At 35.9% G+C, this 15,456-nt stretch overlaps 1 protein-coding gene across 12 annotated transcripts in view; it reads right to left on the reverse strand.

Moving 5' to 3' along the window:
• Positions 1-15,456, reverse strand: part of LOC141540057 (neurofibromin) — a 205,592-nt gene that overhangs the window by 156,649 nt on the left and 33,487 nt on the right. For all 12 annotated transcript variants that reach the window (XM_074263645.1, XM_074263644.1, XM_074263650.1 and 9 more), the window contains one exon: positions 1,206-1,349. In XM_074263645.1, coding sequence (XP_074119746.1) covers positions 1,206-1,349 — 144 coding nt within the window. The remainder of the gene's footprint in view (positions 1-1,205; positions 1,350-15,456) is intronic.

Here is a 15,456-nt window from a genome sequence, read left to right on the forward strand (position 1 = left end):
ATGGGTCCTTTCACATCCTAACTGCTATCATGAGTAGAGATAATTTGTGATCAGAAAGTTTCCATTCTAATAGGGGAAAAGCAACAGTAACCAGAAACAACAAACACATACCCAAGGGAAAACAATACTCATGCCTTGCTGTGAGCAACAGAAGGGATCCTTAAGGAGTTGGAGATTTAAAAAAAAAAAAAAAAAGCCTGTAGTTACACAGGTAAATGTACAAGAATTGAATTCGTTCACAAAATTCTCTGAATTCTTTCTTGGAAAAAAAGTGAAAACTACCACTCTCCCAATTTATTAGGTTCACATTTTAGGACTTTTACATGTAAAATTTGTTTGAAAAAACCAAATCTTTTGAAGCCACATATGCACATTCATAGTCAAAGAGTACATAATCCTCAATCCAGGTGGATTAATAAGATTGAAGTAGAGTGATTTTTTGGAATTCCAAAGTTCTAAGTCAGATCTGAAGGAAATGCTGAAGTAGCAGATGAGGCACAAAGAACTGACCATAGAGATAAGAACAAAGAGGCTGAAGGAGCAAGCTGTGGCCAGGGGCCAAAGAGCAGGTGAAAGGGAGCAACAGAGTCTTCTTGTAGAACTAAGGAGAAATAAGATCAGAAAGAGCTGATAGAGGGTCTGAAAGGCAGGGCAGAAGGAGCACTTCACTGGCTGGGTAGCAAGGAAGAGACATCATCAAATGCCAGTAGCTGGGCCTTAAGCCTAGCAAGGCTGTGCAGTGAGTGGACTTCTGAGTCAAGAAAGGAAACCCTACCAGAGGCTCATAAAAGATCCATACTGCATTGTATATCTAGAATATTATATTTCAGTAACTTTTCATTTAAACTGGATTTTGCTCCCATTGATATTTTTTAAATGTGCATGCTTAAAATTCCAGAGAATAAAAGATCTTAAAAATATATTCAGAAAAGATTAGCAACCAAATCTCTGTATGTTCTTGAGTAGCCTCTTCACACATATTCTGATCTACACTAGGAGGGTCATTGTTAATAAAGCCAATGAAAAGCTTTAAATGAAAGAAAAAAGGAGAGGGGGGAAATATGTTGTGTCTGTGCTGTCCTACAAGAAATGCTAATTAATTAAATGTTCTCTCCAGTGCAAGTTAGGGGATAAAATCTTCCCAAAATCATGCCATGATTAACATTCAAAAATACCCCAGGAGAAACAGCAAATCAATTACTTACCATATTGTTAACATTTTTTAAAATATTGGTGAGGCCACTTATAACCAGAGAAAACTTGTATTTGGAAATGTTGATAAGACACTCCTTGTTGTGTTCAGTGCTGACTTTGGTGTGTGTAGTCTGCTGTCCAGCTTTAATTGGAAGCTAAGGGGGAAAAAGATGAAGCTAGCATTGGTCATCATGATTAACTAAAATTTCACTGAAAATCATGAAATTTTATTTAGAAAAAAAATCACCAACAAGTTGTTTTTTTGGTTTTTTTTTTCCCCTCCAACTTTCCATTCTCATTATTTGGAATATTGTGTCCGCTCCTTCCATGCTGGTTATTCTATCATTAACAACCTTCTGTTGTTCGCAGACCTCGTCCTCCCCATCTTTCTGGACTCATTGAGATTTAGTTCTCCCCAGAACACACTAAATTCTTGGCCATGTCTTCCACTTCTTTCATGTTCTCATACACTGATTCATTCTCTTTCCCTTCACTGCAGTTTCTGATGAGATGACCATTCTCTTCCCCAAGAGCCCTGAATTTATTTCCTCCATTCTCCTGTATCAAGCTGCCTCTTACAATCATCTGTCTCTGTCAGTTTTTCTCTTCCCCTCCTCACTCCCCACTTCCCCACCCCCACCTTCTATCTACTTCTATCTATTGGATCCTTCTAAGCTGCCTATTTACACTTGCATTCCTCCTTAATCCCTAATCTAAAAAAAAAAGTTCCCTTGATCCTAGCCTCCCCTCAATTTAAAGGATCACAGATCTATAATTGAAAGTTAAATGACTATATCCACTCTGGTGGCCACCCAAACCAAGCACTCTGTACATATGACAAAGTGTTTGTAACATGTTGATAAGCACTGGAAACATAACATGTTCAACTGGAATTTAGTGAAATAATGTCAGTTAGTGATCAGCTCCCTGCATGTTCATACGTATCATTGTACTCCAAATCATAAAAGATAGTCTGAAACATCTCACACCCCATTCCAAGATAAGGTAGGTTCATGATTTAGACATAAAGAGTGATACTACATGCAAATTAGGAGATCTTTGAAGAAGAGAGGAATTTATGACCAAAGAAGAACTGGAGAACATTATGAAATGCAAAATGGATAATTCTGGTTACATTAAATTTTAAAAGTTTTGTACAAACAAAACCAATGCAGCCTAAATTAGAAGGGAAGCAGAAAACCAATGTATTAGGATTACTTTACACCAATGTTTCTGATAAAGGCCTTATTTCTAAAATATAGAGAGAACTGAGTCAAATTGATAAGAATACAAGTCATTTTCCAACTGACAAATGATCAAAGGATATAAACAATTTTCAGGCAAAAAAATTTTAAAAAAAGCTCTAAATCACTATTGATTAAAGAAATGCACATTAAAACAGCTCTGAGGTACAAGCTCACTCCTATCAGATTGACTAAGATGACAAAAAAGATGATAAATGTTGGAGAAATTGTGGAAAAAGTGGGACACTAATGCATTGCTGATGGTGTTGTGAACTAATTAGCCAGATCCAACTTGGAGAGCAACTTGGAACTATGTCTAAAGGGCTATAAAACTGTGTATTACCCTTTGATCCAGCAGTGTCACTACTGAGTCTATATCCCAAAAAGATCATATAACGAGGAAAAAAACCCACATGTGCAAAAATGTTTGTAGCATTAGTGTAGAATATTTCAGAAAAGCTGGGAAAGATTTACATAACCTGATGCTAAGTGAAGTGAGCAGAACTAGGAGAATATTGATCATCACAAAGTTTTGCTGTTACTGTGTACAACTATGATAGACTTAGCTCTTCTCAGTAATACACTGTTCCAAAACAATTCCAATAGATTTGGAATGGAAAATGCAATCTGTATCCAGAGAGAAAACTATGCAGAGATTGAATGCAGATCAAAACATATTATTTTCACTTTTTTTGGTTTCCTTTTTTTTCTTGAGGTTTTCTCCTTGTGTTCTGATTTTCCTCTCACAGCATGATTAATATGGAAATGTTTAAAATGATTGTGTATGTAGAACCTATAACAGATTGCTTGCTCTCTTAGGGAGGGAGGGAGAAAAAATTTCAAACTCAAAAATCTTATAAAAATTCATGCTGAAAACTATCTTTACATTTAATTGGAAAAATAAAATAATATTGAGATTTTAAATTTTTTTTTAAAAAAAGTAAAATATGTGAACCAGAGAAGAAACATCTGGATGCAAAATCTGCTTCAACCTTTATGAGGTGAATAGGCAAGCTTAGACTACAGCCCTAGCTAACTTCTCCTCTCTGTAAGTTTCCAGTCACCTCCAATCTCTCCTTTATCCTTGTAGCTCACTTTTAGTGTGGCCTTCTCCCATAAGAATTTCAACTCCTGGAGGGCAAATACTACCGTTCTTTCAACTTCTTTCTACTTTCTTTTCTACTTGTATTCCTAATGCTTATTAGAGTGCTTGGCACAGAGGAAATGTTTGAAAAATGGTTGGGGATTGTCAAACTCTAAGATTTAAGGTCCCTTCCAGCTCTAAATCTCTCACCTTACTATGTTTCAGTATTAAGACTCAAATAAGAAAATGATCAGAGCTTTTTGTTAATTTTAGGGTGCCATGTCCACCCAAATTAAACAATTAGGCTCTTTTCTCATCCTCAAAACTCCAAACTCATTTAATATGGAGAATGATATAGCATTGTCTATGTTAAAATGGATGCACCCAGAAAGCTTGGTCATAAGATGCGATGTTTTCCATTTTCTCTAATGGGACTGGCTACAATGAAAGGCTAAGACTCTTAATAAAAAGCTAGCTAAATGGGATACTTATCTCCAAGAGAGATACTAACACTTAACTAATTTGAATGTACAAGTGATAACAGTCTGTAGAACTGTCACCCTTTGCTAATTGCTGACAGCTTACCAAATCAGATGGTATTTTATACTTTTCAAAACAAACTTGACATATCTTCTATTATACAAATTAAACTATTTCTACTTTGTCATATTATGGCAAAAATATAAATTTTCTTTCAATTTTTATTAACTATAATTACTAAGATCTCTGTCTTGAAATGGTTACCAACTCAAAATGCAAATACTTCAAAGAATGAGTGGAGTCAGCACAAGAAGGCCAAACTGAGATATTAAACATGACAATGTGAACAGTAGACAGTTTGTTTCTAGTTCTACTCAGAAATTCTTTAAAATGTCAAAGATTCATTTTTTCCATTATGTGCAATTCATTCTGTTGTTAACAGGCCCCTTATACTCAAATGGAAAAATGAATTCTGCTCAAATTCATCTAATAATAATTTCATCTAAAAATAAAAAACAAGCAACAATATAAGGAAATAAAGAGCATCTATTATGTCATCTTTAGACACCAACTCACACGAATAAATCAGTTTAGGAACTGGCATGGAAAATATATTGGAATTGACAGTTTGTTATTACCCTGCTAAATTTTGTACTCTTAACATAGTCAATCCTCGGGATTTATTAAGCACTTATGTGCCAGATCCTATACTAAGCATATACATATACAAAGTCATAGAAGAACATGGTTCTGGTTCTCAAGGAGATGACTTTCAAATGGGAAGTACAACAGAGAAGAAATAACTTGGTATATACAAAATATATCTATATTACTCTCAAGGCAATGGAAAGGGCTTAGCATTAAGGAAGGAGAGAAGAAAGACTTCCAGCAAAAGGTGAGATAAGAGCTAAATCTTGAAGGAAGTCTGATAAAGTTAAGAGGCAGAAGTGAGGAGAGAAAAATCTAACCAGTGAAAACAAACATGGAAATCCAAAGGAAAGGGAATGGCAGACATTAGTCTATCACATTGGGAGATGTAAGGCAGCACTGCTGGATCCTGCAGTGATCGTGGAAGAGAACATGGTATAAGATGATCAGAAAGAAAGAAATGGCTAAGTTCTGAGTTTTTCATACCTATTTGTACTTGATCCTGAAGGGAATAAGGAACCACTGAAACTCAAGGAGCAGTGAATGGCAGTGGGAGGGAAGGGGAAGAGAAGCCAGTGATGATACAGTGTTCCTTCCATTTCTTGGCAATTGAGTGGAGGAGGTAGTGGAGTGGGAAGAGACCTAAAGCATCAGACCAGTGAGAAAGCTATTACAGTGATCAGTCCATCCACAAAAAGTGAGGAGGGTCAGAGTTGAGATTGTTAACTGGCCCAGTGAAAAGAAGTGGAAAGAAGGATATCATGAAGCTAGAAACAAGATTTGCTAATGAATTGAATATGAAGAGCAAATGAAAATAAAAGAGAAAACTAATGAGATCTGTTTTGTACATGTTGAGACTGAGTTGCCTACAGAACATCCAGCTGGGAGATGTTCAAAAAAGCAATAAGTTAACCATGACAATAGCTCCACAGAGAGGTAAAGACTGGGGACACAGAGCTGGGAATCACATGCAGAGGAGAACCAGTGCAATAGGAGCTGCTGCCAAGAGACAAGAGAAGAGGGTCCAGGACAGAGCCCTGGAGAATGCCCACTAGGCTGTGACAGAAAGATCAGAAAGGCAAAAGCCTTATCAGAAAACCTTAGAGAGACTCAAGTGTTCAGGAGGAATTATCGGTGCCAAAGGCTGCGGAGAGGTCAAGAAACAGATGGACCAAGAAATGACAAAAGATTTGGCAATCACCACTGATAACTTTGAAGAGGGATTCACTATTCTTCCCAAATGAGCCCAAACCATTTTTTAGTTTTCCTACCACTCTTTCTCCCCACTTTGAATAAGCTTATCCCTAAACCCAAGCGTGATCTCCATGAACTGATCCCACAGAAGATATAAACCACCCCCTGCTTTGTAACTCCTAAAGTATTTCATGTATGATTCTCTTGATGCCACAAACAACTGATTATTTTGACATATCATTCGCTTCCACATGACTACCAAAGCTACTTTTCTCAAGCCCGTATCTGACAGTTACATTCCTGTTCAATAAACACCCATGGTTCCCTATTCCATCTTGAATAAAATAGAAATGTCTTTAGCTGATAAAGGCCTTCACAACCTAAAACCTATTAGACCTTCCATCTCATGAGACACAATGGCAGTTTCCCTGCCACACTCTGCAATTCAGCCAAACTGATCTTTTCTAAGCCTCCTTCTATAAAGTGCTCCATCTTTCATTCATCTCTCAGTTCCATGATTTCACACTGGCATCCTCCTGACTGGAAAGCATTCCTTTTTCATCTCCATTTTCTCATATATCATGGATTCCTGCTTATCTGTTCTTAAAGACAAAACTCAAGTACCAATTCTAGTGTTTGCAATCTATTGTCAATGAAAAAATACCCACAGATCTAGGAGAACAGGGATTAATTTGAATATTTTTGAGTTTGATACAATTTTTTTCCTTAATACTCTGAGGATTTGTTTTGTCCTTACAAAATAATTTAACTTTTATATCAATTTCAATTTAAATCAAGAGTTGTCTATTTTTACTTTCATAATTTCCTCTTTGTTCATTGGTTCTTCCTTTTTTCCACACTAGTTAAAGATACAACCTTTTTTTTTTTTAACATGTTTTTATCATATAACTTTTTTACATTTAGATCAATGATTCATGTGAAATTTATTATGGTATACTACACACCTGTCAGATTGTCTAAGATGACAGGAACAAATAATGATGAATGTTGAAGGGGATGTGGGAAAACTGGGACACTAATACATTGTTGGTGGAGTTGTGAAAGAATCCAGCCATTCTGGAGAGCAATTTGGAATTATGCCCAAAAAATTATCAAACTGTGCATACTCTTTGACACAGCATTGCTGCTATTGGGCTTATATCCCAAAGAAATACTAAAGAGGGGAAAGGGACCTGTATGTGCCAAAATGTTTGTGGCAGCCCTTTTCGTAGTGGCTAGAAACTGGAAAATGAATGGATGCCCATCAATTGGAGAATGGTTGGGTAAATTATGGTACATGAAGGTTATGCAATATTATTGCTCTGTAAGAAATGACCAACAGGATGAATTCAGAAAGGCTTGGAGAGACTTGCATCAACTGATGCTGAGTGAAATGAGCAGAACCAGAAGATCGCTGTACACTTCAATGCTGTATGAAGAGGTATTCTGATGGAAGTGGATATCTTCAACATAAAGAAGATCCAACTCACTTCCAGTTGATAAATGATGGACAGAAACAACTACACCCAGAGAAGGAACACTGGGAAGTGAATGTAAATTATTAGCACTACTGTCTATCTACCCAGGGTACTTATACCTTCGGAATCTAATACTTAAAGTGCAACAAGAAAATTGGATTTACACACATATGTTGTATCTAGGTTATATTGTAACACATGTAAAATGTATGGGATTGCCTGTCATCTAGGGGAGGGAGTAGAGGGAGGGAGGGGATAATTTGGAAAAATGAATACAAGGGATATTATTTTAAAAATTACTCATGCATATATACTGTGAAAAAAATTTTATAATTATAAAATTAAAAAAGAAAAAGAAAACATCAGCATTAAAAAGCTTAAATTTTGGGAGAGTGCCTCCCTACCCTCAGTGAAAAGATTCCAGCTTTAACATAAAGTTAAAAGTCAAGATAGAGGCTGACAAATTGAAGAAATAAACAAAAAGAACCTGACATTAAAATATATAAACATAAAAATAATAACATGGTAGACCAAGGCACAAGATCAGAAAAGGACAACAATATAACAATTGTTATATATAGAAAGAAACAGAGAATTTAGATTTTAAAAAAAATAAAAATTGTTATTTGTAAATCATGTTTTTATGAATAAATTTATTTTAAAAGATGTTACATTTTCAATGACAAAGATCATTTAAATTAATATATAATTATTTTCTTATAGATCTTTCATTTAGTTTGCTAACTTGCTCATATTCAAATGCAATGACTTCAGTGCTCAGCTCTTCCTCTTTATGCCTTTGTATTAAAGTATTTATATTAAAACAAAGAAAAATAAATTTATTATGGTATAGTGAAACTTGTTTTCTGCTACACTTTTTTTTTTTTAAGCTTTTCCAGTAGTCCCTTCAGAATTAAAAAAAAAAAAAAATATTTCCAGTTAATTAAAAAACACCTCCTACATGTACTAGCACTAGGGATAAAAAAAAAAAAAAAAAAAGTGAAAGGTAGCCACTGATCTTAAGGAGCTCACAATCTAATGGGGGGGGGGGGGAGAACATGTATAAAGAATCCATATGAATAAAAGAGAGATAAGCTAGAGGTAATCCAGACAAACTTTGTTATTATTTTTTCTAGCTTTGTAAAGTAATTTCTTGGGAGTTTGGCACTGAATAAGTAGATTAATTTGGGTAGAATTGTCATTTTTATTATATTAGGTACATGGCATACCCAAGAGCACTTGCATTCTTCCAATTGATTAGATCTGACTTTGTGTGGAAAGTTTTTTGTAATTATGTTCATAAAGTTCCTGGATTTGTCTTGGCAGGTGAACTCCCAAATATTTTATTTTATCTACAGTAATCTTAAATGGAATTTCTTTTTTTCCTGGACTTTGTTGGTAACATAGAAATGCTGATGATTTGTGTGGATTTATTTTATATCCTGCAATTTTGCTAAAGTTGTGAATTATTTCTAGTAGTTTTAGTTGATTCTCCAGAAATCTCTAAATATACCATCATATCATCTGAAAAGAGTGAAAATTTGGCTTCCTCATTACGTACTCTAATTCCTTTAGTTTTCTTTTTTCTCTTATTGCTAAAACCAATAGTTCTAATACAATATTGAATAGTAATGGTGATATTAGGCAACCTTGTTTCACCCCTGATCTTACTGGGAATGGTTTTAGTTGATCCCCATTACATGTGATACTACCGATGGTTTTAAATAGATGCTACTGATGATTTTAAGGAAAACTCCATTTATTCCTAAACTCTCTAGTGTTTTTAATAGGAATGGGTGTTGGATATTGTCAAATCCTTTTTCTGCATAAGATAGAAATAATAAACAGAAGTTGTCCATTTTTTTCCACTGCAAACATGTGTATGACATGTGATTATGATGGAATATCATTATACTATAAGAAATGACAGGAGACCAACATGTCATTTTGTATGCCAAGAGAAATTCAAAATGGATACATGATTTAGAGTGATAGCATAAGCAAGTTAGGAGAACAAGGAATAATTTACCTGCCAGAACTATGGAAAGAGAAGAATTTAAGACCAAACAAGGGGGAGAGAACATGATGAAATGCAAAATGGACAATTCTGATTATATTAAAAAGGTTTTGCTCATACAAAACCAATGCAAAGAAGATTAGAAAGAAAGCAGAAAGATGGGAAACAATTTTTACAGCAAATATTTCTGATAGGGATAGCCTTCCTCAAATATATAGAGAATTTAATCAAATTTATAAGAATATAAGTCATTCCCCAACTGAGAAATGGTCAATGGATATGAACAGGCAGTTTTCAGATGAAGACATTAAGGTCATCTATAGTCACATGAAAAAGTACTCTAAATCACTATGGACTGCAAATCAAAATAATTCCAAGGCACTATCTCACACTTATCAGACTGGCTAATGTAACGAGCTGTAATCTCTAGAAGCTGCTGGATCGCTCTCTGGGAAGAGATCTGCTGTGTCTTCTACTCAAATCTCTCCGACAGATTCTTCTTCCTGTAGCGAACCGTTGTCTCCAGGTAGTTGCTGTTAACTCTTGTCCAAAGAAGTGACTTCCCTTCCTGCAGAGAGCCCCGTCAGGCCTGATGTAATGCAGAGAGTCTTCTTCTTTCTCTGAGAGTCCTCTCTTTTATTCTCCCAGAGAATGGGCGTGGGATAATGCAAGGGCTTCTGGGAAGAACCACCCCAGCCAATGAGCTTGCCCCCTCTATCAAGTCAACCTGAGTTCTCACCTTGTAATTGTCCAGAAAACCTGAATTCTCACCTTGTCACCATCCAGACAACCTGAGTTCTCACTTAGTAATACTAACATCTCCCCCTTTCTTTTGATTTAGAACATAGGACAGTCATGACCTTGAAACATAAATCCATCAATATGGGAAGTATTACAGATAATTACATAAATGACCTTGAAACATAAATCCATCAATATGGGAAGTATTACAGATAATTACATAAATTACATAAGCACATAGTAACAGGCTAATATGACAAAAAGGGAAAAATTATAAATGTTGCACAAGTTGAGAGAAAATTGGAACACTAATGCATTATGGGTGAGCTTATGAACCGATTCAACCATTCTTGAAAGCAATTTGGAACTATGCCCAAAGATCATCAAACTGTATATAAACCCTTTGATGCACCAATACTAGTAGGTCTATCCCAAAGACATAATTTTTAAAAAAGGGGAAAGAACCTACACATACAAAAATATTTATGACAGCAATTTCTGTGGTGGCAAAGAATTGAAAATTGAGGAGATGCCCATCAATTGAGGAATGGCTGAACAAGTGGTATATGAGTGTAACAGAATATTCCTGTGCTATAAGAAATAGTAAGTAGGTGGATCTCAGAAAAACCTAGAAAGACTTAACAAGAATTGATGCTGAGTGAAGTGAGTGGAATCAGGAAAACACTTACACAGTAACATCAACACTGTACAATGAGCAATTATGACAGATTTAGCTCTTCTGAGCAATACAATGCTCCAAGACAATTCCAAAAGTTTAATGATGGAACATGCTATCCATAGCCAGAGAAAGAATTATGGAGTCTGAATGCAAATGGAAGTATATTATTTTCACTTGTGTGTGTGTGTGTGTGTGTGTGTGTGTGTGTGTGTGTGTGAGAGAGAGAGAGAGAGAGAGAGAGAGAGAGAGAGAGAGACAGAGAGAGACAGAGAGAGACAGAGAGAAAGAGAGACAGAGACAGAAAGAGAAAGAGAGAGAGAATATGTGTGTCTTTTCCTTTTGTTGTTTCTTTTTCCAAGACTCCTTCAATGTTGGAAATGTTTCCATGATTGCACATATATAACTTCTATCAGATTGCTGCCATCTTGGGGAGGGGAGAGGGAAGGGAAGGAGAAAGAAAAATCTGGAACTCAAAATCTTTTAAAAATGAATATTGAAAACTATCTTTTCAAGTAATAGGGAAAAGTAAAATACTATTAAAAAAAAAAAAAAAAAAAAAAAAAAAAAAAAAAAAGACAAGAAGGGTGGTTTATAAACCTAGGAAGACTATAGAACTGCTACAGAATGAAGTAAACTGAACCAGAACACTGAACACAGTAACAGCAATTTTAAGCCCCAACTGGTCATTGTTTGGGTCCTAATGGACTTAGAGTGAATATAAACAGCTTCATTTCAGTTTTGGCCAGAAACCCAGAGGGTCTTTGTTCCTTTCATTTTACTACTAAAAAAAGGCCATAAATCCCTGAATGGGTGTGGTCTCAATTAAACTGAGACCAGTTAAAGAACTTAGCTTAAAAAGGCCAAGGTCTCCCCCTTTATCCAGAGCCACCTCAGTCTCCTTACCTCAATCCAATGGAGCCACTGGACCCAGATAGCTCTGAGGAGAGAGTGAGACTGGCGACTTTGCACAAGCCTCCCTTATTTAAATCCAATCCACTTGCATGTCATGGCATCATCTTCCTGATGTCATGGTCCTCTCTTTGAGAAAGGCCAAACTATAAATGATGAGTGACTTGGCTATTCTGAATAATGAAAGTTAATTCCAAAAGACTTACAATAAAAAATGTTAGCTGGCTTCTCTGAAACAGTCCTCTTCATCATTTTTTAGAGTCCAAAAGTATTCAGTCACATACTTATATCATACTTGTCCAATTATTTCTCAATTGGTGGGCATCCTTTCAGTTTCTTGTTCTTTTTTTGTTGTTGAGTCATTTTCAGTCATGTCCAGATTTCCATGACCCCATTTAGGGTTTTCTTGGCAAAGATGTTGGAGGGGTTAACCATTTCCCTCTTTAGCTCATTTTTACACATAAGGAACTAAGGCAAACAGGATTAAGTGACTTGCCTACAGTCACACAACTATTAAGTGTCTGAAGCTAGATCTGAACTCAAGATGAGCCTTTTGGACTCCAGGACCAATACTCTATCCACTATACTTTCAATTCTGTATAACAACAAAAAGAATTGTTATATATTTTATACAAATACACATGTTATTGTACTTTTTTGCTCTTTATGGAAGTGTAACAGTATTGTTATAGTAGCAATATTGGTATTTCTAATAGTTAATTGCTAGTAGCAGCACTGCATGGTCAAAGGTTATGTAGTTTATATAACTATTTTCCAAAATAATTGGATCAGTTCTTAGTTCCACCAACAAAGTATTAGTGTACCTATTTTCCAAGAGTCCCTCCAATATTTGTTATTTTCCTTTTTTGTCAACTTAGCTAGCCTGCTGTAGTGTAGGTATGAGGATGATACCTCAAAGTTATTTTAACACACATTTCTCTAATTATTAGTTAAATTGTATTACCTAATTATTAATTAAAGAATTTTTCAGAATGCTATTGAAAGCTTAGATTTTTTTTTTCTCTGAAAATCAAAAGGCAGGATTTTAGAAACTGGGTTTTTGGGTGGGACTTGAAGGAAATCAGTAAAGGTAGGATACGAGATGAGAAGGAAGAGAATTTTAGGCATTAGAGGACAGCTAGTGAAAATGCACCATTTGGGAATGGAGTGTCTTGTGGCCAGTAATGGCGAAGAGGTGCATGTCAGGATTATCAACTACTTGGGGGTGAGTAATGTATAAGAATACTGGAAAGGAAACTGGAATGGGAGGGGAAGGTAGCAGGGGTTGAAACTTTGAATAGTTTTTATTTGTAGTTTAAGCAGTAATAGTACTATGGGGGATGTGGGAAGATGGGGGTAAGATAGACAAACATGTTCAGAGCTGTGTTTTAGGAAAAACATTTTGACAGCAAACAACTGCATAAGGCAAGCATGGGTTACAGAGGCCTGCTCCAGGATGGTCAGGGAAATGTCGGAAGAAAAGGGAGCATCTTGTAGACACACTGCAAACATGAAACTAGCAAGTCTTGGAGGTAAGAGTGAGGAGGCCAGCATGACTCCTAAGTTATGAGTCTGGGAGCCTGGGAGGATGACAGTGACCTCGACAGCAATAGGAAGAGTTTGAGAATAAAAAAAGTGAGTCTATCTTTGGATATGTAGCTTGCTAAGGTTCTTAGGTTTCACTGAACATTCAAATGATGGGCACACTGGCTTCTGGGTTTTTACCTCATCCATTCAACTTTTACATTTTTCTCTCTGTTAAACCAAACACTTTGACCCAGATACTTTAGATTTTTCCTGTCTTTTAATATAATTTGATATCTAATAATGCTAGGCCCTATGTTTCACTCCTATTTTCTCCAATAATCTCTTTAATTTTCTAAACCTTTTCCTCTCTATGAATTTTGTTTTTACTCTTTTGTCTCATTCTATAAAAGTATCATCTTCTTTGCAATCTGATTGGTATAAAACAAATCTGTACACAAATTTCCAGAAATATTTTCATATTTGATCCATTAGCCTCTCTTTTTCACTTTGCTAATATGTATTCAGAAACATAAATGTTCCTGTTGTAACTGTGTTCCCCCATAAATGTTACTATGTTATCAATCTACAAGCATATATTAAGTGCCAGGAACTGTCCTAGGTTCTAGGATCTAAGTACAAAGAAGAAAACAATCCTACTCACAATGGGCTTACATTCTAAAATGTGAGCAGCAGCAAGGATATATACTTACATACAGTATAAATATAAAGCTAACACAAAGTAGTTAAACACAAGGCAGTATGGAAGAATTGGCTCTAGTAGTTTGGGGGTGAATCAGGAAAACTTTCATGCATAAGCTAGTGCTTGAGCTGAGTCTTAAAGAGACAGATGTAAATAGGTAATTCACTTAGGGCACGTGTGGTGGCCAATGCAAAATGATGTAAACATGTGATGAACACAAAGAACACCAGTTCTGCTGGATCACAGAATGTGGAAATAGGAGTAATGTCCAATATAACTGGAAAGATAGACTGGAGCCAGCATGTCTCACTGTTATCATTCTCTTTAATACAACTATTGCTTGATTTTGTTCTTTGGCACACTCAATACTGAAGATATAACTATTTTGTCTCCATTTAGGTGTGTCTTTTGTTCATATTCCCTTTATTGATTAATTTTATTGCATTATGGTCTGTTAAAAAATGTGTTTATTGTTTCCGCCTTCCTACATTTGTTTATGAATTCTTTATATCATAACACATGATTAGTTTTACTGGCTAATGCTTAAAAAAAAAAAAAAAAAGTTGTTACATTAAAATGAGAGAGTTTTGATAGCTTCAAAGGCCCCTTTAAGCTCTAAAATCTGTGCTCCTGTGATCAGAGCAGGAAGGAAGGTGTTAAAATCATTTTCCCTCTATTCCCACCCCACAGTGAAAGGGGGAAGGAACAATTTGGACTACTTCACAATTTCCCTTAAGGCTGAAACAACCCTCCACAGCTCCCCACCATCCCCACACACCCCTTATGTAGTAGCTGGGCTAGACTTCAAGGCACAAAGGAGGTGCTCATTACTTCTTTTTTGGTTTTTGTGCTGTGGGCAGGAAGACTCAAAAATGACATAGCAGGGACTGCAGTCTGGACTGAAAAAGGGAAGTGCTGGTTGTAGTCCAAATAGCAGACTGAAATGAACAGGACTTGGTAAGAGGCCAAATAAGCCAGCACCAAGGAAAGAAGTGGATCAAAGCAGTAAACTTGGGGCCACCCGAGGAGGTTATCAATAGTCAGGAGCCAATCAATATTCCAAAATCTCAAAATGTTAGAATAGAAATGAGTTTTAAGAGATTATTTTATTTAATTCCTTCATTCTACAGGTGAGAAAACTGAGGTACTAAGAGAAGTGACTAGTTGAAGTGATAAAGAGAAAGCAGTAGCTGGGCAGCATTAAGGAGAGTGCATTAGGTACAAATCAGGAAGTCCTGAGTTCAAACACTGCCTCAGAGACATCTGTGGGACTTGGGCAAGTTACAAAATCTAACCTCTTGATTTCTCATTTTCTTCATCTCTAAAATGGGAGTAGCATTTACTTCAAAGGGCTGTGAGAATCAAATGATCTATGTAGAACCCAGGGTTGGGAGATGCAAATACAAGAGCCAATTTGAGAGAGCTGGGGGAAAATTTGTCTCCAACAGCAGTATTTCACAATATTTACAATGGCGAAATGGCAGGAGCTTTGAGAATGAATGAATGAAAAAGTATCTTTTAAGTATTCTATATAGCAAGCAGTATGATGAGTGCTAGAGAT

This window comes from Sminthopsis crassicaudata, chromosome 4 (assembly GCF_048593235.1).
Source record: "Sminthopsis crassicaudata isolate SCR6 chromosome 4, ASM4859323v1, whole genome shotgun sequence".
In the NCBI taxonomy this organism is placed as follows: Eukaryota; Metazoa; Chordata; class Mammalia; order Dasyuromorphia; family Dasyuridae; genus Sminthopsis; species Sminthopsis crassicaudata.